Source organism: Lithobates pipiens, unplaced genomic scaffold (genome assembly GCF_037356315.1).
Source record: "Lithobates pipiens isolate NorthernLeopardFrog02 unplaced genomic scaffold, aLitPip1_a1.2 Scaffold_16, whole genome shotgun sequence".
Classification (NCBI taxonomy): domain Eukaryota; kingdom Metazoa; phylum Chordata; class Amphibia; order Anura; family Ranidae; genus Lithobates; species Lithobates pipiens.
The window spans coordinates 456,420,501-456,445,773 of NW_027507748.1; the positions used below are offsets into that span (position 1 = coordinate 456,420,501).

The following is a 25,273-nucleotide window of genomic DNA, read 5'->3' on the forward strand; positions in this document are numbered from 1 at the left end:
TATCTGTAAGGGAGTAATTCTTCCCAATGACCACAAGTCTAAAGAGCATCCTTTTCACTGACCATCACACTAATGTATGAGTTGTAAATTTAGTCATGTTTAGCAAGGGGCAGAAAGTTGCACAGTTTCCACTATAGCTGCTGATTTCGGCCGATATTTAGTCTGTGTGTACGGGGCTTTACAGGTCTTGTCCCTCCTCTAGTCTGTGACTAAACAGTGAAATGAGAAGTGGGAGACTGACGAGCTCTTCCTCCCATCAGCATGTCCCATGTTAACACTGCAACACAACTGATTGGTTCCTTGTGCTGCTTTTCCCAATTCCAAACTGGTTACTGATGTACCGGGACTGCAAGAAGCTGATATCAAATTCAGGTACTTACAGGGCTTGCATTCATAAAATGTATTTAATGAGAGATTGATAATTACAGAGTTGCATTAGTTTGTGTCTTTTTCATCTGTCCAAACTTTTTAGTTTTAACACCTATTTTTAAAGAAACAGACTTATTAATGCAACATGAGTAATCTCGTCAGAGCTTACATTTTGTCTTATATACAGTATTTGGTTATGCATAACATAAGAATTGCCTTCCCTGGTATGAAGGTTATACAGAGCATTGCAAAAGTTAAGATATGATACGGTAAGCAAAATGTACCTTAAATAAACACATTACCAGAGCATAAAGTGTATAAAAGAATTGGAAACGTGGACGTTCTGTAATAATGTACAGGTGATTATCATTTACAAAATGAATGTACAGCAAACAATTATTCACTGTTCTGTATTAACCACATTATATATCTAGAGATTTTAGTAAATAAAAATACATTTGGGCTACTGGACTCTATATTATTTGTTCCCATTATACCTACCAAGAACCAGGCCCCCTTGTGTACAATGGTCAAATGGCTCCCATCGACTAGAGCGGAATCCATACTACTGTTTGATATCCCACAGAACAATCGATTTGTCTGTGTTACATTGAAAGCCAACTCACAATGTTCTTTGTTCGTTTCTGTTGCAGAGAATTGAAAAGGTTGTATTTCCAAAGTCTTGTTGGAGGAAAGCTTCCAACCACTCACGGTACCTGGTATACGTGGCATTAAGACATTCTCAGCAAAGTCCTTCTGAGGAATGCAAATGGGTAAGGCATGTTTGTGGAGCTTGATAGTGTCTTGAAGCTTCACTAAAGCTATGTTGTTGTCTCCAGTATCTTTAGAATATTTTGAATGGACACGATAGCCCTCCACTTTAATCTTTTGCTTATTTGCAGGATCACCATTTCCTGTGAAATATTACAAGCAATCAGCAGTAGGTCAACTATTAAAATGGCATATAGGTTGGAAGTGAAATATCAGCAGAAAGGATAAATGGTATGTGCGAATATATCCTCTGGGCTCATTCTCACTAAAACGATGTGGTTAAGATATGTTTTTACCACTCCCCAACTGCTCCCCCTTTAGTTTAAAAGGTAACAGCTGGGGATGTACACATGCCGTGACTGCTTTGCGGTTGCGACAGATATTATACTCCCTGTCATGTTTAATGGCCACTACCGCCAGCCATACATGGCCTATTTAAGAGACAAGAGCCATGCTGCAACTACCCCACAAACATGTGCGGTGCACTGCGGTGGTGCAGAATTAAGGGGGTTAAAACAGGCGGTAAGGAGGTGATATATCACCTGTCATGTGCCTCGGAAAAGTGATCAGAGTGTGGATAGTTTTATAAAGGGTGTGGGAATCTTTGTGAATGATCCCTTAAAGAGTGAGCAATTGTACACCATGGCTTTTTGCTTTTTAGGATAGAAAAGAAGTCTGTTATTTTCCTGTAATAACACAGCTTAATCAAGAACATATGGTCAAAACACAGCTCCAGCTTTCTGATTGGACAGTGAGAGAGCAGCAGCACACTGATGGGGGTCATCCCACTATTCACTCTACTTTCTTCTCCTTTCGTCATGTACTCTGTCAGCACATGTGTATGCAGAAAAAATATTTAAGTACATACATTAGTTACATTTCAAATACATTTAATGCTTTTTATTATTATATATCGCTGCATTAGTCCTGCTTGAAAAAATTGTATGTCTGCACTTCCCAGTTATATCTCCTCCTGAATATCTGGCAACTGCTGCCCTACCACCCTACAAAAAGCAATCCACTACAGATCACTTTGCAGAGTCAGTAGAAAGGGGCCCTGCAAAGAAGTACTGTAATTAAAGTATTGTAGATTGTAGTGTAAGTCTAGTTTAAAAAAAAAAAACGTGTTATATTTACCTGCTCTGTTACAGTGAATTTGCACAGGTCAGCCCAGATCCTCCTCTTTTAGGGGTCCCTCTTCACTACTCCTGGCCCCTCCCTCCTGTCGAGTGCCCCCACAGCAAGTAGCTTGCTATGGGGGCACCCGAGCCGAGCTGCATCTCTGTGTGTCCATTCAGACACAGAGCTACAGTTTGGCACCACCCCCTCTCTCTACTGATTAGCTAACTGACTTTGAGAGCTGCGGGTGCCAATGGTGCCAATGCTGTGTCTCAATCAAGAGGGAGAGTCCTGGATGGCCAAAGGACGCGTCAACATCGCTGGATAGAGATGAGACTCAGGTAAGTATTAGGGGGGGCTACTGCACACAAGGCTTTTTATCCTAATGCATAGAATGAACCTTTGCAAACACTTTAAAGAAGCCTTTAAACACTAAAAGAAAAATCAATAAAAAAAAAAAAATCAGGAAAAGGGAGGTAAAAATGCAGAGATTTCCTACATGCTTTTAGCAGTCGTTCCTGGTTAAATTTTTATATGGAGCTGGCTCTTACCCACAATCACGAATGGAGGTCTGAGATGATCTGTGCATTTTGCCGTTGTTAGCACTAGAGACTTATTGATTATAACTCCACTACAGTGTTGTGTCTCTTCTGCATTCACGAGAAGAACCTTGAAACAAAAAGATGTATTTGATGGACTTTACGATTACATATTTTATCTTTATTAGGAATAAGTATTTCCCTGGATGGACACATCACCATCCAGTAGTGCTTACCTGCCAGGGGAATGTAGGCTTTTGGTTTTCTCGCAAACTTGATTCTGTTGTAGCGTTATCTTTTTGTAACTGTCCACATGCATAGGGTTCTGTGTGTAGAAGAAGAATGCAAGATCTATTTCAATTATTGCATTACCTCTTGATATCTGGAAGGTTTTACCCCCTTCATGACCAGGCCATTTTTTACTATTCAACCCTGTGCTACTTTAACTGGCAATTGTGTGGTCATGCATCACTGTCCCCAAATAAAATTTATATAATTTTTTTTCACACAAATAGTGCTTTCTTTTGGTGTTATTTGATCACCACTAGGTTTTTTATTTTTGCTATATAAATGAAAAAAAAGGCCAAAAATATTAAAAAAACAAAAAAAACATTATTTTATACTTTCTGTTACAAAATGTATCCAATAAAATCAAATTGCTTCATAAATGTAGATTAAAATGTATTCTGCTACATGTCTTTGATTAAAAATAAATAAATCTTCAGTAAAAGGTTAAAAAAAAAAAGGCATAGCTTATACAAACTATGGTACTGTATATATATATTTTAAAATCGATCAATCCTGATATACTGATGGTCTATCTCATTTCTTGAAACCCTAAAATGACAGGACAATACAATTACAACCCAAATTACCCCTTCTTGGAAAGTAAACAGTCTGAGGTATTTAGTAAGAGGCATGGATGTAAAAGCATACAAAAAATGCATTCCTTGACTTCTTTTGCATGTGATTATAACACTTCATGGTATATAATAACACAGGCCTTGTGATCAGACATGGCATTTTAAGAGAGTTTGGACTTCAAATCCAGCTCTTTTATTGGAGATTTCAGTGCAGCAAAGGTACTGGCATGTTTACCTAAAACTGATTTTGCATATAAATAGCAAGTTATGCTTATTTGGTGAGCCCCCTTGCTGAAATGCCTCATTAGCAGGGGTGGACTGACAACTCATAGGGACCCGGGCAATAGGAGAAGATTATGGGGCCCCCAGGCAATAGATTATGGGGCCACACAGTATACACACACACACACACACACATAAAGTATACATGCACAGACACACAATATACACCCACAGTATACACAAACACATACTGAAAAGGTACTGGAGAGGCGGGGCAGCTATAATCTTGGGATTTTTTAAAAAACACAGATTTTTACATACTGTCCCTGGTTTTATGAGGCTGGCAACCCTGATGGGGCAGCCCCTTAGTGGCATGGGGCCCTCGGGCAGTGCCCGAGTGCCCGAATGGTCAGTCCGCCCCTGCTCATTAAAATAAAAAGAATAAAAAACAAAAATATCTCTGGGCGAAAAGGTTAGATAATAAAGAACCTAGGTGAGGGGTCATGTTATCCTTTTGGTGAGATCTGGAAAAGGTTGAGTAGCCCAAATATTACTGAGAAGAGTCAGCTTCCACCTGGGGAGCCTAGGCAAGGGTGACATCACTATCCTTTTGATAAGTTCCTATTGAATCCTAGGTAGACCAAATATGACTGAAAAGATAACCCTGCAGTGTCCTGCAGCATCTTTTTGCGAGCACTCTGCGTTCCCCAGGATCTTTTTGGTAGGAAGGTAATGTCATCCTGTACACTAGAGAAGGCAGGGGAAAGTATAATATCTTTTTCCCTCTAGAGGTCTTTTTTTCCCCCAAGTTTGCACTTTTAATTAAACCTAATGATTGGGTTTAGAATCTTTAAAACAGTTAAGCTCTATATCGGTTAAACTGCAATTCTGCTTTGAAATTTGTTCAAAAATAAATTTCCGATATAGCTGTCAGCCATGCCTTAATTCTCATATTTAGAAAATGTATCCTTGAATAGGTATTGCTGAGTCCTATGTTTTTTTGATTTTTTTTCCTATGTGTTTTTTTGGTGTCACTTGCCTGTTGGGAGACAGGACTTTTCATCTTCACCAAGCTTGTAGCCATCTGCACAGGAGCAGGTGTAAAAGTCAAGTCCATATCTAGGCTCACAGAAATGCTGGCATCCATCTTCTGCATCAGGATGGCATTCATTTACCGCTACAGGGAGTCAGGGATAAAATATACTGTTAAGAAACCAGAACATCTGTATACAATATACACCCAATCTTTCATTCTATTACAATGTGTATCTCAGTTTTGACTGATCAACTAATTTGAAGCCCCAATTCTGGGCAAAAACTATTTTGTTGACATCCCTCCCAGACACCTCTAACCAACACTATTAGTTTTTTATTTGTATTTATCCTTATCATGTTAAGCCAGATATATTCACCTAAGTATCCCATCCCCTGCTCTGGGTGGGGGGACCACTGATTCACGATACATCCCCCTTTGATGCATCATCCTCTTCTCTCTTCTGAGAGGACCCTGCTGCACCCTATTCAATAGGAAGTGTCCATACCTGACAGGTAATGGTTTGGACACCTAAAGAAGGCCCCAAGAAAGTAAACAGAAAAGGAGAAGACTTGGGGCTGGATTATCCCATGACTGTGTCTACAGGTAAGTAAAAAGATTTTTATACTGGAATGGAGGTGAGATAGATTTAGGCTAACTTCTTCATGCAGCTCAACCATATTCTGATTATACGTATATATATAAAAATGTTGGTGAATTGTGCATGTGTGTCCAGATATGTAAGCACTACAGGCTCATACTATGCACGTTTATAAAATAGGAAGAAAACAGCCAATCTTTTTTTTTAGATCACGTGCCCATTGGAGAGTTAAGGATCATCCTCCCCTTTTCCAGTGTCTCGGTCATTTGATGTATTATGTGATCACATGATTGGAACACTAGGAAAGAGAGGAGACTTCTTTCTTCCCACTCTGATGGGTGCCCAACCTGGAGGCCGGCTATTTAGTTCAAATTTGTCAAATTTTAAAATTGTGCATCAGCGGCCAATGGCCCAAGCTACAAGGTTTCAACTGATCCTCTGAAAACACAATCCATGATTAATACAAATAGGCCACTTTTATTAGGGTCCCAGGGCAAATGTCATGTTTTCCTTTACAAAATAAGAAAAAAGCTCAGCATGCAAATGTTATAGCTACTGCTTGTTACAAGAAATGCTTATAAACTAAAGAGATGATATTTTACAGTTCATAGTAATATAGATTTTCTTTTATGGGGGTGTTTTGTCTTACCCATCTGGCATTTACTTCCTTTATATCCTACCGGACAGGTGCAAATGTAACTGCGAATAGTGTCTGTGCACACAGCATTGTTCACACATGGGTTCGAAGAGCACTGTTTACCACCTGTAAATACAGAGACAAACGTTAACTGCGGACAACATAGATATTATATTTACTTTGGTAATCAGCATTTGGGCATTTGTAATTGGTAATATTTTTAGTCTGCGAAAGTCAGAAAGTCAGATGTTTTTGGATTTGTGTATCTTGCTATTACTGGGGAGAATGGACCTGTCAGAGATGATAACATGTGAGTTTGACCCCATCGCATCCCATTGCACATCGAGTAGACCCCATCTATGCTAATAAGAACTGGGATCCTCATAGAATTTTGAATGTCACTTATTGCAGTATTCACTCATTATTTTTTTTGTCTTTTTATTGATTTGAATATAATCAACATGTAACAAATACACACAATAAACATGAATATTGGAGTGACTCTCGCAAGGGAGTACATTACACAGTGTATGGCAGAGTTATATGCAGCAAGACCAGGGCTTTTTCCAGCTGGAACTTGGTGGAACTCAGTTCCACCACCTCTGGCTCAGGCCCTCTGCTTCCTGTCCACCTCTATGGCTTGTAAACCCAGAAGTCTGGTTTGTGTGTTTATAAGTGAAAGTTTTTCTCCCAATGGCTCTCACTGAGTGCAAGATGGGGGCAAGGTAGATGTAGGTGCCCAGGGTACAGTGCAGTTACCGACACACACACTTGATGATCTCCCGTTTCATGCCCCTTTAAGACCCTCCCACTGTTAGTGAAATTTGAGCACACCCACAATTTGATGCGGTTTGGCGGGTGTGTGTGTGGGGGGGGTGAGAGGGGTTTTTGCGGGGTTGTGGTTGAGTTCCTGTACCTATTTTCTGTGAAAAAAAAGCCCTGAGCAAGACCGTAGGAAGGTCACATCACTGGAATTGAAGACCTAGCTCCCCTAGGCCATGTAGTGACAGGGGCAACCACTTCTACATCAAATCGATGCAAGTCTGAGTGGAGTAAGTTTGAGCCAACTTATTAACTAGATAATGGTGTCAAAAAGACACATTAAATCGAAGGCACTTCAGAAGCCGCAGAGGGCTCAGCTAGCCATTTGGACCATATCTTATGTTTTTTGTGACAGCCTCTGTGAGTATATGTGTGTCACGGTACTACTTACAGCGAACCCACAGGTGAGCAGGTGACACGGGATCCCCCAGGGCGTGGAATCTAAGAGTCAGCCGGTGTTCCGCCAGGGACCCTCTCACGAAGGTTTGGACTTAGCTGCGTGCTGACCCCAGGTCACGACCGCCGGGTTCACCCTGCTCGCTAGGGAAGTACCAGAAGACACTGTAGACAAGGATGGATGGATGGATGATGCAAGGAAAGCCAGATAGTGAGCCAAGGTCAGGGCGGGCTACAGACAACATAATCAGAACAAGCGGGGTCGTTACACAGAAGATCAGTTCACGAGAAGTCAGGTAAAACAGGTTACACATGGGAGCTTCAGAAACAAACGTTGCTCAAGCAATGGTAGCTAGTTAGGAAGGGATTTAAATAGAGAAGCACATGAGGGGCTGGACAGGAAGTAGCAGGAAGGAAACATATATTAGGCAACAGGTGAAGAGCGTCGACACCCATAACTGCAGAGTGCACAGAGCTGAACACCTGACAGTGGACAACAGATGCCAGCTGACCCACTGCAGTAAAGGTGAGACACAGATCAGCTCCGCAGCTGATCTGTGACAATATGTCTTTATAAAGAGGCAAACTGTTACTGACCAGCTGTTTCCAAAAAGGGAGCGACGGAAGGGAGGGCTTCTTCCAGTCAAGCGCAATGGCCTTCCTGGCGTAAAACAGGAGCAAACCGACCAGGGTGCACCCCGACACGGTGGGAACCAAGTGTTCAACAAGACCTAATATACACATGGACATAGATGGCTGTAGAAATATGGCACTGACTAGGTGAATGCGAGCTAATACTTCCTCCCAGAACCTGACAATGACCGGGCAGGCCCAGACAAAATTGGCAAAGTCCCCTGGAGTTCCTCCACACCGCCAGCACTAATTTTGTACAACCTGTAGGGGGGGGGGGGGTAAAGTATTCCTGATGGACCAGTTTGAATTGGAATATTGTTCTCGTAAAGAGACCAATGAATGGAAGGGAAAGTCCCATATATCATCCCAGTCATCATTGTCAAGATCTGGGATGTCCCATTGTCACCTGGCCCTGAGGACATCCAGGTTAGGTAGGGATAATAGCACCATGTGAGAATATAACCAAGAGGTAGGTTTTGTCCCACATTCAGATCTCAACATGTCCTCCAGTGCTGATTGTACAACCTGGGGCCGGAGTGCGCGAATTGGTCACTAAAGGCATGGGAGAGTTGGATTTAACTATAGAAATAGGTCTCTGGAATATTAAACTTGGAGGATAGTTAGGGTAAGGGAGCCAGGGATTTGTTGACCATAATCTGTGGGGAGTGTTTTAATAGTAAATTTGGTTCAGGAATAAGGCTCCAGTAGTTTGTAGAATTTGTGCAAGTTGGGATTACGCCACATGGGGGCGTTAAGGGAAACTGCTTGTTTAGGGTAGCTCTCACATTTAAGACCCCAGGCTCGAATAGTGTAAGCATAGAAGGCGTTAATGGGTGAGGGGTACGAGGACCACGGAATAAAAGGAATTTTAAACTAAACCTTTACAGATGGATTAGTAACATCAGGGTTTAGCCTCCAAGCCACCTTAGCAAGCTGGGTGGCCAAAAAAAGAAATTGTGTAAATCAGAAAGGTCCAGGCCTTAAGCTGCAGGACACAGGAGTGTGGGCCACCTATATTTCGGGTTTAAGGGCCCCAAAGAAAGGAGGAAAATAGTTGATTCAGTTTTGTGAAGAAGGATTTGGGTATCCAGTATGGGGAATGACAAAACAAATAGGTGAATTTTGGCAAGACCTTCATTTTAACCAGGTTAATGCATCCTAATAGGGATAAGGGAAGGGACTCCCATGCCTTTAGTTTTAACCTGACTTCTTGTATTACTGGGGTTAGATTTAAGGACAGGTAATCTGAGGCTTGTCTGTATATTTCAAGTCAAGATATCTAAAGTTTTCAAACGATTGTATCGGAAGTTTGGGAGATCGAGCTGCAGGGTCTATGGGAAAAAAAATAGATTTGGCCCAATTAACCTTAAGGCCGTGACCGAGAAGAACAAATTTAGGACTTGGAAGGCCCCCTCCAGGGATGGGTCAGCATCATTTAGATATAACAACAGGTCGCCCGCATACAGTCACCCTCTCCTTCAGCCAATTAACACATAGTCCCCTGATATGCTGAGAAGTACGAAGGGCCTCTATCACCGACTCAATGGCAATGACAAATAAGGCTGGAGAGATAGGGCAGCCCTGCCGGGTGCCTCTAGATAAGAAAAAGGATTCAGACAGGCCACACCCAAGTCCAATAGCTGATGTGGGATGTGCTTCTGTTACAACCCCATTCAGGATTTTACCCCCTTCATGACCAGGCCATTTTTTGCTGCTGAGCACTATTTTAACTGGTATTTGCGTGGTCATGCAACACTGTACCCAAATTAAATTTATATATATATATATATATTTTTTTTTTACAAATAGAGCTTTCCTTTAGTAGTATTTGATCACCAGCAGGATTTTGTTTGCGATATAGACCAAAAATACAAAAAAACTAAAAAAAAAACAATATTTTTTACAATCTGAAATAAAATATATCCAATAAAAAAAATAGAAGAAAATCAAATTTCTTTCAAAATTTTGGCAAAAATGCATTCTGCTATATGTCTTTGGTTTGCGTGAAAGTTATAAAGTCTACAAAATATAGTATATATATTGGAATTTTGATTTATTTATTTTTATACTAATAATGGCGGTGTTCAGCGACCTAAATTGGGACTGTGATAGTGCCGCTGACAATCTGGCACTAACTGATGCTGGGGGGGGGGCGACGACTAACTGCCACTGACATCACATCACCAGTGACACTAATACAGTGATCAGTGCTAATAATATACACTGTCACTGTACTAATGATACTGGTTGGGAAGGGGTTAACATCTAGGGCAATCAAGGCAATAAATGTGTGCCTAACAATGTTTACTGTGTGCTGTTTTTACTAAGCACTACGCTTTGCAATGAGGAAAAAATAGAACATTGCTACTGTCTGTAGAGAGCCCTGTACAGGGCTCTCTTCTGTCCTTCGCTCAGCCAATTGCACAGTCCCTGCTCGGAAATGCCAAGTCACGTACATGCACGTGATTTGGCGCAATCGACTGCTGCAGTAGAAGTGCGGTGAGTTGTCCTGAAGCGGTGGTTTTTCCTCAACCAGGGTCAGACAGGGTATAGCTTTGAACTTTCTGGACTTTGTCCAAGTATGCCAGATGTCCAAGGATTAATAGCAATATATCAAGACACACAGATGAAGGTTTAAGTGTGTCAGGGTTCTCGCAGGCGTTTTTGTATTTGATTGTCACACATTGAAAATGTTGTACTTTTTTTTGGCAGGCATGCATATGTCAGTTATTCTTTAAATTGACCATGCTTGTATAAATAAAATGGGTCTCCTAAGAACGTAAAGCTTCAGAGATTTTTTTTTTTTCATTTGTTTACTTTGGTACAGTAATTGGTAATACGTTTAGTCCATGGAAGTCCAGAAATCAGGTATTTTTAGAGTTGTGTAAATTCCAAAGCCATTAGGATTCTAAGAATTCATATAAATGCACAATTTTATTACACAGGGTACATTATCCCTTAATATACAGTGAAACAAACATGGCTGATTGGCACTGTCATGGTCAAAGACAGAGTAACACGGATCAAGACTGATAGACATTATTTAAAAAAAAATGATTTTGTTGGCAGTGCATCATAAAAGGTTCTCCTTACTTTTGAAGAATTGTCCAAACATTAGTGTGGCCTGTTTGGGAAGAACTATCACTTTATTTTAGGGGCATTTAGTTATTGTAGGAATGATCTGTGTTTTTGTGTATGCATGTGTACATTTTCCAATGAAAGCAACCGTACTTACCATAATATCCTTTCCAAAATTTATCCTGATAAAGACATAATAAAAATATAAATATTAACATTCTGCACTGATTGAATAAAACACAATCTGTGGAGAATCAACTATAAATGAATTCATAACAAAAGCTAAACTTATACAAAGTATTCATATTATCACAGTTATCACAGCAGGTGAAAACACCTCCTCAACTTCTTACAGTCTCAGAGGTCCATATGTGCTCTCTCTCTACGATTAAAGCGGAGCTTCACTCAAAAGAGGAAGTTCCACTTTAAATCCTCCACCCCTTCTACGTAATTTGGCACACAATTTTTGCAGAGGGAGTTGGTACCTAATTTTGACATGTGACAAGTCCCAAAAGACTGAGGGACCATTCACAAAGCACAGTGTGTCCGACGCATGCGCAGTGGACAGCCGGCTGTGAAGCAGCAAGCTGTCGGCACCAGGAACCTGAAGGCTAGTGAAAAACTAGCCTGGGTTGAAGAATGCTCTTTTTGGCAGCATCCGGGCTTAGGAACTTTAGCTGATGTTTTATAGTAGCGATGTTTTTATTCCTTTGTGTATATGCAGATGGCTTATCAGTTGCCTCAAACTGTATTTTATAGATACAGTATCTACTGGTCCCGCATTCTCTTCAGGCGCAGTTTGGACACCACAACCTTTGCTTCTCAAATTACCCTCTGTTTTGAGGTCCCAAGGCCCTAAAGGCCTAAATGCCTCATTATACTGCCATCTGCTAAGCTCCATAAGCTACCTCTAGTGGTTTGCACCAAATGGCAATCTTTAATACAAAATCTTACGGATGAGGATTGGGAGGAAGCTTGTTCATCCAATCTAACAGTGTCCCCTGCAGTCAATAACAAGGTAATACAACTTAATATTTTCCACTAAGCCTACTTTACTCCGATTTGATTACATGCCACGCATCACATCCCCAATTCTAACTGCACTAGGTGTGCCCAATCAGGAGCTGACTTTTTCCATGTCATTTGGCATTGTCCACCATTAGTTTTCCATTGGAAACATATTATGGAGCCATTATCCACAGTGATTTCAACTCCTGTTCCATTTACCCCTGTGATTTGCCTATTGGGTCTTTAAGATCAAGAGCAATGGCCATGTTATACTAGAACACCACTGAGGGAAACCCTATTTTTTACATGAAAGCCTTTTGTCCTTAAGTGGTTACAGCCCTCCCTTCCCTTAGTCCGTCAGTGGTTACGTGCAGTTAACTAGGTACTGCCCTATAAGAAAACAGATGTTGTCCTTGTTAAAAAAAAAGCTATGGAATTTATAGTGTGCTTCTCACCTAACAATAACATCCTGTTGAAAACATTTACCTTTGTGTAGCATCCACACTCCTGGATACTTTGGTGCAATGTGGATTGCTAGATGGTTATAGGTGTCGGTTAAAATAAACTTATGCCGCGTACACACGATCGGAATTCCGGCCAGAAAAAGATCGATGAGAGCTTTTCATTGGAAAATGCGACCGTGTGTATTTCCGCCAGCCAAAAATTTATAGCATGTTCTCAATTTTCCAGACGGAAAGACTTTCTATTGGTAATTCTGACCACGTGTATGTAATTCCGACACGCCAAAAATCACGTATGCTCAGATTCAACTACGAGACAGAAGCTATTGGCTACTGGCTATTCAATGTCCTTTTTCTAGTCACGTCATACGTGTTGTACGTCACTGCGTTATAAACGATCCGAATTTGATGTGACCATGTGTAGGCAAGACAGCTTGAGCCAAATTCCGTCAGAATTCCGTTGGAAAAAGCTCCGATCATGTGTACGCGGCATTAGGGAAACGTTTGTTAAATGATTTGTTATACAACACTGTTTATGACACTTCACTGATCATTTTCTGTACTGTGTGGATTTTTGTAAAAAAAAGATTCACACAATATAACAAAGGACATTTAATTAAAACCAATCCAAAGTTATATTTTGCATATTTTAAAAAATCCATGGGAACTTACTGTGTTCTCTTTGTTTTCGTAAGATTCCCTTGCTTCTTCATATGTGCATAGTTCTTCATAGCATTCCCTCTCCAAATTTCCTTTGAGCAGTTCCTCTATAATGATAAAGTTTGCTCTCTTGTGCCTCTGTATTATTTTGTTTGCATTTTCTGCTGATAGAAAAACTAGAAAAGCATATAAATAGCCTTAGGTATTGCAAAGATAATTGTATTATGTAATAATATTGTGTAGATTTTATCAATAAACCATATGAGCTTTCTATTCATGCAACTTTCTACTCTTCATCCTTTTTTTTGTACACAAGAAAACAGTAAATGCCATGCAGACATATAATATTCTGTACAGGTAGACCAGCAAAATTGTTTAGAATTGCATTTTATAATTGTATACTATTGTTCTAAACACAGGAATGCCAATGGAAGAGGTAATGTGATTATTTATTTAGTGCAGGTACTTAATCTATCTCAGTGATCACAAAGTTTGAAGTGTACAGATATTTTTGAAGATACGTTTTTGTAATGATGCTAAAAATAGATGAATGAATCAGTAAGCTAGTTATTCGCACAGTACCAAGGTATTCTCCCTACACAACAATATAAATATTCCTGCAAGAGCATGTCACAAGTGCTAGTTACAAACTTATCCGAGCAGCTGCCAATGTTGCTTTATTGGACTCTGGCTTTAGCTGCCTTAAAGTGTTACTGAGACCCCTTTCACACTGCCAGCGTTTTTCAGGCGCTACAGTGCTAAAAATAGAGCCTGTATAGCGCCTGAAAAAAGTGGCTCCATTCAGTCCACTGTGAAAGCCCCGGTGTGCTGGCAGGGCGTCAGAAAAAGTCCTTCCAGCAGCTTCTTTGGAGCAGTGAACTCACCGCTCCTCCACCGCTGTTCCCCATTGAAATCAATGGGGCAGCGCTGCGATACTGCTGGCAAAAGGCCGTTCCAGCGGCGTTTTGCGGGTGGATTTAACCCCTTTTGGCCACTAGTGGGCAAAAAAGGGTTAATAGCGCCGAAAAAACAATGGTAAATTGGAGCTAAAAATAGCGCCGCTTTATCGCTGGGGCAGCTCGGCGAGAAAGAGCTCTAAACCCTGAATTCCTTATATCTGGTCTCCCACAGTACATAGAACAAGGAAATACAATTATTTTAGTAAATATAAACTGCTAAATACCTTTTCTTATCAACAGTTAGAGCAGTCTTGTGACTTCTATGAGTATCTGGTTAAAGCTTGTAAGAGGAGTTTTCATTCTCCTATGATTGTCCTATAAGAATACAGGACCCCTGACCCTCTGTCTGGACAGTGCTGATTGGCCCTGTGCTGATCACATGCACTCTTCCAAGAAAAAGAAAAAAAACTCTAGCAATACACACCAAACTGACGATGTGCAGCTTGTCACCTGGCTCTGTAAATATCAGGATATATTGGAGACAGCGGAAGAAGGAGATAATCAGAGGAGACATTTTTACACAATGCAGAGGATTAACAACTCAGGTTCCACATTGAGTATAACAAGCATGCTTTACTTTAAGCTAATCTGTCTGGTGTGTGACTGTATCTTTAATGAGGAGTGAGCTGCCTCCATATAAGCCCATTTTCTATATATACAGTGGGTAAAATAAGAATTTGAACACATCAACGTTTTTCTAGGTAAATCTATGTCTAAAGGTGCTATTGACATGGAATTTTCACCACATGTCGGTAACAACCCATGCAATCTATACATACAAAGAAACCAAAACAAATAAGTTCAGAAATTAAGTTATGTGTAATAAAATGGAATGACACAGGGAAAAAGTATTGAACACGCTAACTGAAATATCTTTAATACTTCGTACAAAATCCTTTGTTGGTAATGGCAGCTTCATGATGCATCCTATATGGAGAAACTAGTCACATACATTGCTCAGTTGTGATTTTGGCTCATTCTTCCTCACAAATAGTCTTCAAATCTTGAAGGTTCCATGGGTCTCTTCTATGAACCCTGATCTTTAGTTCTTTCCATTTCAATTGGATTAAAGTCAGGTGATTGGCTGGTCCATTCTAGCAGCTTTATTTACTTTCTTTGAAACCAATGGAGAGTTTTGTTGGCTTTGTGTTTAGGATCATTGTCTTGCTAAAATGTCAACCCTCATTTCCTCTTCATCATCCTGGGATATGGCAGAAGATTTTCATCAAGAATGTCTTGGTACATTTTTCCATTCAGTTTTCCTTCAAGGATATGAAGTTTGCCAGTACTGTATGCTGAAAAACAGCCACACACCATTATGTTCCCACCTCCAAATTTCACTGTTGGTATGGAGGTGTTTTTGGGGTGATGTTCAGTGCCATTTGACCTCCAAACCTGGTGCGTATTATGGCATCCAAAGAGTTCAATTGTGGTGTCATCTGATTAGACTATATTCTCCCAGTTTTTTACAGCCTTGTCTAAATGTTGTCCAGCAAACTTGAAACAAGCTTCAATATGCTTTTTCTTCAACAATAAAGTCTTGCGTGGTGAGTGTGCATACAGGCCATGGCGGTTAAGTGCATTACTTATTGTTTTCTTTGAAACAATTATACCTGCCTATTCCAGATCTTTCTGAAACTCTCTACAAGTGGTCCTTGGCTTTTAGACAACTTTTCTGATAATTCTTTTCACTCCTCTGTCAGAAATTTTGTGAGGAGCACCTGGTCGTGCCTGCTTTATGTTGAAATTCTGTTCTTTTCACTTGCAGATTATGGCCCCAACAGTGCTCACTGAAACATTCAGAAGTTTAGAAATCCTTCTGTAACCAATACCATCAGTATGTTTTACAACAAAAAGGTTGTAAAGGTCTTGAGCTCTTTGCTTTTACCCATCATGAAATGTTTCTTGTGTGACACCTTGGTAATAAGACTCCTTTTTATAAGCCATCAGTTGAGACTGAACCAGCTGATATTAATTTCCACTAACAAGGGGAAGGATTGCTTTCTAATTATTGATAGATTCCAGCTGGTTTCTTGGCTTTCCATGCCTTTTTGCACCCCCGTTTCTCTGAAGTGTGCCCTTTACCTACATTACTTTGTGCTATAATGTGCCCCTTTTCCCTTCTCTGCATACATCACCAGCACATCATGAATTACATCACAGCTGTAAAAGTGTAATGCTGCAGCGCCATGCACGACCCCTTCATTACCTTCATTAGTGAAGGGCTTGTGGGGGGGGTGTAGGATAGAGGAAGACTTCTCCTTATAGAAGATTCTGCACGAGGGACACACCATACTAACCTTAAGTTATGTCCCTTGTGCTGATTTATATGTTTTTAATTTTAACTTTAAGCACCAGGAAAAGATGCCATTCTGTGTGAATACATGGGCTGCATCCTGGGAACCATTTTGTAGGAAAGTCCATTGCTCCTTGCAAAGTATGCTAGTGAATACCAGGCTGCTCTTTAGACTTTGCACCTCAGGACTTGGACAAATTGCCCACTGACAATACATTTTCAAGACAAAAGGACAGGCCTAAAATTAGAGACAGACAAAAGGCACAGAGGGTTATCGTTTAAAAAAAATTAGACCCCTTTGGATTTGAGGGGGTCTATTCATTTTTTGGCAAAGGAAAGGAGTGGATTTAGAAGAGGAGGGAGGGTGCCAGGAGCTTGGCTCAGACCACCAGACCTGAGGGTGGTTATAATGTATCTTTGTTTTTTGCAGCTCCAGATAGATCTGGAGCTGCACCGTACATTCACTGTATAATATTTGTGGCTATTGTCTCTCAAATAATACACTCTAATTCCATCTTGTCTCTCCCTACTATATTGTTGCCTAATCAAGTTACTTACTGTAAAGTGCGCCCCTCTAGTTCTGCTCGAGCTGGACTCTAGTGGTCAATAATTTATCTTCTATATCCATCACTTCTAGAGGTTCAGTGATTTTGTGTGTAACATCAGTCCCATTTATTCCCATAGAGCAGCCCCCGGTACAGTTCTCAGTGATAAAACGGGGGTCATTACATAGGGGACAGGGGCAGAGGGGCTTTTCTAGGGGATGAGGTAACCGTTTTCTACATTTCCTTACACTTACATATTGTCTAATCACTGTACAATATTGGCGGCTATTTTCTCTCAAATAATGTTTAATTCAAGATAAAACTTGCCTCATCTTGCCCTCTTATATTGCAGCCTAAGCTGCTTACTTACTGTCCAATATATGTGGCTATTGTCTCCCAAAAATATTACTTACATGTACTTTAATACCCGCAAGCTCCACAAATGTGCAAGTACCTGAAGTTATCTTACTGATGCAAGTCTCTAATTTCCACTAGCAACTATAATGCCTTGTTTCCACTGAGCGGAACGGTTCGGGTCAGTACAGTTTGGAAGGGTTAGAATGGTCCTGCCTATTCAGGTGAGCATTTCCACTGCAAGTCGGACCACCAGGGGCCATACAGGGTTTAGAAAAAATGCCTTTGACTTGAGCATTGACTTTTTTCTGTCCAACAATCAGTGGAATGTATTGTGTGATGCCAGTAGCTCCACCCTAACCGTACCCAACCATTTTCTATGGCCCCACATCTGACGCAGGACCATGAATGGTGCGGTATGGTTCGGTTGTATGGGCTGCTTTCATAATGGAAACACTCATAATAGAGTTCTGTACCGAACAAACCCGAACTGAACCGTTCAGTGTAAATGAGGCATACGTGAGCTTCAAAATGAGTTGCATGTCTATCCTAAAACTGGATTGGGTTTGAGAACCTTTGAGCGTTTTCCTTTATGTGAAGAAGAGCATTTTAACTTTGTCATTTTTCTTTATTGCCTGTATTTCTTGCCCGAGCCCTGTTACATTTTTTTATTTATTTTTACACATATCAGTTAATTAGAATTTTCCAATTTGTATGATTACATTGTACTTCTAAATTATTATTATTTATATACATTATTAACCATTTGCTGAATGCCAACAGTACATTCGCTGCTGGCGGGCAGCTCACCCAGGCACAGAAACGTACCCATATGTTGCGTGATCATGCAGTCTATGTGCCTCCTGGGTCACACAACGGCGCAATCTGCAACTGCTGTATCCACCAGACATAGTGGATTGTGGTGCTCGGTATTGGGCCGCTATGGAATCCAGTCATGACATCATTGTGTGTGATCTGTGATGGATCACATGTCACCTGGGCCAATTACAGCAACCTATACCATGTGATAGCTGTGGGTCAATCACAGCATCATAATAGTAAGCAGAGAGTCATGACTGAAAATCAACAATATTTCTAATTCTGCAAATAAGCAAATGTGAAAAAAGTCCAAATGTAAAAGATGTGCAATAATTCTTAGTGAAATAATGAAATCCACCACAAAAAGCATCTAATGAAGTAAAAAGTCTATATGCAGTCAATGGTGGGAAAGGTGCTCAGTGCTTAAGGAATTCCACTTAGCAGTGCTCCAGTGTTCAAAGGTGCTCCTTATGCCGCATACACACGACCGGACTTTCCGGCAGAAAATGTCAGACGGAATCATTCCGTCAGATATTACGATCGTGTGTGGACTTTTTTCTTAAAACATTCAGATGTACTTAGAAATAGAACATGTTTCAAATCTGTCCGACGGACTCAATTACTATTGGGAAAACCGTTTGTCTGTATGCTGGTCCGATGGACCAAATACGATGCAAGGGCAACTATTGGCTACTGGCTATTGAACTTCCTTTTCTAGTCTCGTCGTACGTCATCACGTTCAAAACGAATGGACTGTGGTCCGTTCGTGTGTGGGCAAGTCCGTTTGCCAGAACTCCATCGGAACTCTGTTGAAACTTGGTCGGGAAGACTGTGGGACCTTTCCTGCGGGAAAGTCTGGTCGTGTGCATGCAGCATTAGAGAAAAAGAGGAGCCTCTTACCAAATAGAAATGATCTCGAATTACAGAGATCAAAAGCGCACAAACTCCATCTCCAAGATTAGCACTGACAACAGACTTCAGATAGTATACCTTCTTCAATGAACTACATGAAACAGCACTTTGGGGTCAGAAAGTCACTCTCCACAAAATAATATGTATGTTTCAAATAGAGAGAAGTGCAATACAGTAAAATCATATTTTATTAAAAAAGGAATTGCCCTTACATTAAGGTAGTTTATAATGACAGCAATGGTAAAACAAACCGCTAGCGGTTTTACCCGATTCCCCTGGCAAGTGATGGCCTCACACACAGACTCCGACCGATGTGTTTCCCCACAAATTGTGTCCTTTGGGATTGGAGATCCAAATCGATTTGTTTCACCATTGCCACCGTTTTAAACTGCCTTAATGTAAGTGCAATTCCTTTTTTAATAAAGATATTTTGACTTTTTATTGTAATTTTAGTTTAGTTTATGGGCCCCAGTGTTTAGGATACTTGAGTTGCAGCAGTCCACCATTTTCCTTGGGCTGAGCGCAATAATTAATTTTACTTTCTTGTGAGTTCAAACCAAACAATTGCCGTTACAGTGATCATTACGTTAAACAATTACAGTGTAAAAAAAAAACCCTGATCACCCTACTTCCCCTCCAGCAGTACAGTGTCACTAAACTACACCGATGAGAGTGTTAAAAAAACAACAAAAAACAAAAATGGAATAAAACAAATTATGATTTATTTATTTATTTACATACTGTCACCTGTCAGTATCCCTGATCACTACCACATCAGTCAGATGATGACGCTGTACTGCACTGGTGACAGTATGTAAAACACATTTTTTTTTTATTTTTTATTTCTTCATTTACCCAAAAATTGTGACAAAAAATAACAAGTTTAAAAAACTCACCATGCCTCTTACAAAATACCTTGAATTGTTTACTTCCCAAAAAGGAGTTATTTGGAGAGTATTTGTACTTGGCATTTTAGGGCTTCAATAAATAAGATAAGCAGTCAGTACATCAGGATTAATCAGTTTTCAAAAATATATACCATAGTTTGTATACTTTAGACTAATATACAGTACACTGATTGGGGTTATTTTTATCAACAAAATGTAGCAGACTACATTTTGGCCTACATTTATGAAGAGAGATTATTTGTTTGCAAAATGTATATATAATTATATAGCATAAAAAAATAAAAAATCAGTGGGTATTTAATATCACTAAAAGAAAGCTCCATTTGTGTGAAAAAAGAAAGATATACATTTCATACAGTGTTGCATGACCGTGCAATTTCCAGTTAAAATAGCACAGTGCTGAACAGACAAGTCATAAAGTGGGTAAAACCTTTTGGCGTGGTTAAATATATTTTATAACACCTTCAATTCCACTCAATAGCATGGGGACAGAGATTTATAGTTGGATAGAGAACAATAATAGGGCTGATGAATGAAACCTGAAGGTAAAATATAGATCTAGATCTGTGTGATCCATTTTGTTACAATTCGAAATGCAGACAAAACTTGCATGATTCAGATGTAGGGCCCGGCGTCACCATTAGGCAGGACAGGCAACCGCCTAGGGTGCCAGGATGGAGGGGGCGGTAAAATCCTTTGCCAACACAGTGACCCTGCACCGCTGGCTGCTATCACACACCCCGCCGCATCAAGCAGATTGGAGCTCTATTGTGGGTTAGGGGGTGACAAACCAGATTATGAGTCGGGCGGGGATGAAGATAAACAAGGGGCAACAAAGTAGGGGGTGGAGTCTGTGTTGCCAGCTGCGGGAGGAGCATCTTCTCCCCCAGGCACCATGACCGTACAGTATGGAGATCAAGATTGTCTATTCCCCTCTAGCTCTGGCACTCCACAGCCTCTGGCATCCTGTCACAGTGACACAGTGAGAGCAGGGAAAGCCAGCTTGTGCAGGAGTCAGGCTGTGTTCTGTCTCCACTGTCTTCCTAACCCCTCCATCACTCAGCTGCTTGTCCAATCCGATAATCCGCCTCACTTTTGTGCCACCCAACCCCACCCACACTCCAGCCACATGCATGCCATGCATTGTACTGTGCTTTAAAAGGAGTTCTGTGGGCAGCCAGGGCAGCCCTTTTCAAACAATAGCTGGCATAGCCCTGGGGGAGACCAGCCTGAATGGGAGAGCATAATTGGTAAGTGAGACCCCCAGAATAACCCCTCCCTCTGTTCCCATCCCTTTGTGCTATGCACCTTCTTCCCCCTCCCCCTCTCTTCCTCCTTCTCACCTTCCTCTCTCTCTCCCCCCTAGGCTAGGTTCTAGCCTGTCTGTATACCATCCTAGTCAGTTTGTATACCATCCTAGTCAGTCTATATACCGTCCTAGCCTGCCTGTATACCATCCTAGCCTGTCTGTATACCGTCCTAGCCTTCCTGTATGCCATCCTAGCCTGCCTGTATACCGTCCTAGCCTGCCTGTATACCGTCCTAGCCTGCCTGGATACCGTCCTAGCCTGCCGGTGTACCACCATAGCCTGCCTGTATACCGTCCTAGCCTACTTGTATATCGTCCTAGCCTGTCTGTATACTATCCTAGCCTGTCCATATACCTGCGGACCATGGCTGGCGTGAGGAAGCGAGTCGGTGCCGCCACTATTTGTCTTCAGGCCAGGTCCAGAGGTGCAGGTGTGGGCCTGCAGACCACAGCAGAAAAAAATCATGGAGAGGCACTGCAAACATCCCCCCCACCACCTTCACCGTATACATGGGCAGGGGAAAAGGGGGTGAAGTCAGGGGTGGAGCCAATGGGGGCAGCAAAATGAGGTTTCACCTAGGGTATGAAAAATTCCTGCACCAGCTCTGTTTGGATGTATCCAAATCACAATTGTAAGGAATTTCAACCAATGTGAAATAAATTATAATGAAAACAAATTTATCTGTATTGATTTGTTTTATTCAGATGACATGATGTTGATAATTTGAACATTTTGTTAATGTCTGAAGCCTCCGAAATAACGTAAAGGCAAAATGAATGATGGCTGTTCTAATAGTATTCTATTCTGTATTTTTCTTTAATGTGTATGTGCGCAGCCCTCAAACAAAGTCAGTTGGGAATAAGGAAATTAATACAACCTAATAACATAACAAATGAATACTTGTTAATTCAAATTCATTTGTTTTATGTGGATGAGAGCTACAGAGTAGTCTTTGACTCTTGGATAATCAGCTGATTCTTTTTTCATTAACATTTTTTATTATTATAAAAAATGCACTACATATGAAATGGAAATATATTGCAATAAATACAATAAGGTAGAAAAAGTCGAATAAGATGATTCCTACTTATTGTGTTTGGGTTGGATGGAGGCGGATCCATTTGACTCTCCGAATAATAATATAATGAATGAATCTGTAATTAATTTAGTTCCATTCATTACTTTTGGATGCACACAACACTAATCAATATCATCCAATCAGCTAATTCCATTTTCCAAATTCCAATCTTCCAAAATAACAAAAGAATAACAGGACTGCCTAAAGCAATAATTGATTCAGAACACTATATATATATATATATATATATATATATATATATATATATATATATATATATATATATATATATATGAGTTGAATCCATATACACGTAATGAATTCCCGAAAACGATTATGACGAAAATAAATTATTTACTTGAAGTGTTTGTTATGGCACTCATATAATACTATGCCAGCCCCTCTATTAGAGGCTGGTATAGCACACTGTGTAAGTTGTTTTTAAAAATGAGTGTTCTAAATACCAAATTTCAGCTGTCTTCAGGCCAGTCACATGACTCGTGGCCCGCTTACAGCTCCAATGGATGTCTTCTGAGGGAAGGGCTGTGATCTCCCTCTGACGTCATCTGGGGAGATCATGTGGATCCTCGTCTCCTCTGCAGAAGACATCCATTGGAGCTGTAAGAGGGCCGTGAGTCATGTGACCGACCTGAAGACAGCTGAAATTTGGTATTTAGAACACTAGTTTTTAAAAACAACTTACACGGTGTGCTATGCCAGCCTCTTATAGAGGGTCTGGCAGTGACAAATTTAAGTTTTTTTATTTTTAAAATAATAGTGGCGGGGGGGGGCGGCAGGGGCAGGGAGACAGACAGAGAGGGAGATGACAGGCAGGAAGGAGGGGTTAGGGGGGAGAGAGGAGAGCAGAGGGGACAGTGTATGACGTATGACGGAGGAATACACTTTGATCACGGTGATCAGGGCGGAGCAGCCTTGGTTAACGTGGTCTGTTTAGAGAGGGCATACAGGAAGAGGCAGATTCAGGGATTTTTTTTTACAGTTTACACGGGGGTCGATTATACAGGACAAGCACTATGCTGTGTAATATGCTTTAAGGGACCAGCATCTATCTATATATATTTTTTAAATTAACAAACGCTTTAATGAATGAAGCCAAAACAAATTTTTCCATCATGCACATCACCGTATCTATCTATCTATCTATCTATCTATCTATCTATCTATCTATCTATCTATGTATAAATCTATCTATTATTATTTATTATACAGGATTTATATAGTGCCAACAGTTTTCACAGAGCTTTACAACATGAGGGCAGGCAGTACTGTTACAATACAATACAGGATGAATCAGAGGGCCCTGCTTGTTAGAGCCGACAATCTAGAAATCTATCTAATAACAATATCTTTCAATCCCTATACAGTAAAAATCAGCTTTGAAGCCTGTGAGCTCATTATAAGATAGATAGATATATATCATTAGATGCTTTATAAAGTATATGCAGTAGCTTTTTTCGTGCAAACAGTGTACAAATCTTGAACATTCACACCCTTTTGAAGACCAAGTTTGATCAGAATCAACTTAAAACTCAAAATCTGATAGAAAAGAAAACTCTGCAGACAAGAGAGGCTTTAACTTCATGCAGATGGGTTCCTGAAATGAACTCAGGACCTAATACCTTCAAAGCATCTCTCTATACTGCTACATTATTATGCTATTTATCTTCATTTATCTTCACCCAAAATAGATTATTATGACATATTATATTATGACATTACAAAAAGTATATTTTATGCAAATGATCACAATAGAATCCTCACTTTCTAGTGTACTATAAATAAAAAGTACATACTTTTTATTATCTGCTTGCTTGCAGTTAAAGCCTCATGCATGTACACTTTGCAATTGAATCATTATGATTTTGTTGGTTTTACCAAATCTTATTTTAAATACAAGATGAATAAATCATAATATCAAATCTTACCTCTTTGCTCTGCCTGGGGAATGAGAAATAGTAGGAAGAATATTCCTGCTGTCTGCATCAAATTAGCCATTTTGGTCAGTTGGAAAATTGAAAAACGAATTCTGTCCTAAGAGTTGGTAAATAAACACTTCTCTTAAAGTTCAGAGTCCTATGAACATAAACTTTGAGGGCAAAGGCCTCTTTCATGTAATGGACAGAGCTTTTGTGAAGTTGTCAAATAGCAATGCACCAAAATGATTGAGGAAAAATGAAAGAAAACCCTTACCTTCCAATTAAATATCCAGTATAAGATAAAAAAAAGCAAAAAACATTATCCTGCATAATCCAATGCATCTCAATTATAAATGTCTTCTAAGCCCTTGTACACACGGTCGGAGATTCCGACGGAATGTTTCCTATCGGACCGTTTTGTCGGATATTCCGACTGTGTGTGGTCTGCATCGAACTGTTTCTGTCGGAATATATATTTTTTTGTCTCAAGTGATTGAATAATGACACACAAAAAAAAAAAAAGTTTACAAAAAGTTGTCACTAAATGATATATTGCTCACACATGCCATAGTTATATGTGGAATTGCACCCAAAAATATATTCTGCTGCTTCTCCTGAGTACGGGGATACCACATATGTGGGACTTTTTGGGAGTCTAGCCGTGTACGGCACCCCGAAAACCAATCACTGCCTTCAGGATGTCTAAGGGTGCAAATTTTTGATTTCACTCCTCACTACCTATCACAGTTTCGAAAGCCATAAAATGCCAAAATAACACAAAACCCCCCCTAAATGACCCCATTTTGGAAAGTAGACACCCCAAGGAAATTGCTGAGGGGCATGTTGAGCCCATTGAATATTTTTTTTTCCCCAAGTGATTGAATAATGACAAAAAGGCATGTTCCGTGGGGGACTTTTTGGGAGCCTAGCCACGTACGGGACC

The 25,273-nt window shown here is 40.3% G+C and overlaps 1 protein-coding gene across 1 annotated transcript; it reads right to left on the reverse strand.

Moving 5' to 3' along the window:
• Positions 1 to 385: 385 nt before the first annotated feature.
• On the reverse strand, positions 386 to 24,497 carry PROZ (protein Z, vitamin K dependent plasma glycoprotein). The gene is made up of 8 exons (XM_077482853.1): positions 24,340 to 24,497; positions 13,225 to 13,388; positions 11,241 to 11,265; positions 6,167 to 6,280; positions 4,923 to 5,060; positions 3,035 to 3,123; positions 2,811 to 2,928; positions 386 to 1,283 (listed from the first exon to the last, which is right to left on the reverse strand). The coding sequence occupies exons 1-8, from the start codon at positions 24,407 to 24,409 to the stop codon at positions 766 to 768; spliced, it is 1,236 nt and encodes a 411-aa protein (XP_077338979.1). The 5' UTR covers positions 24,410 to 24,497; the 3' UTR covers positions 386 to 765.
• Positions 24,498 to 25,273: the final 776 nt, after the last annotated feature.

Coding starts and splice junctions, on each gene's coding strand:
- PROZ (XM_077482853.1), bottom strand. CDS start 24,409: ATGGCTAATTTGATGCAGACAGCAGGAATATTCTTCCTACTATTTCTC. Junction 11,266..13,224: donor ACGAAAACAAAGAGAACACA/GTAAGTTCCCAT, acceptor TGTCTTTATCAG/GATAAATTTTGGAAAGGATA. Junction 1,284..2,810: donor ACCTCCATTCGTGATTGTGG/GTAAGAGCCAGC, acceptor AATATTTCACAG/GAAATGGTGATCCTGCAAAT.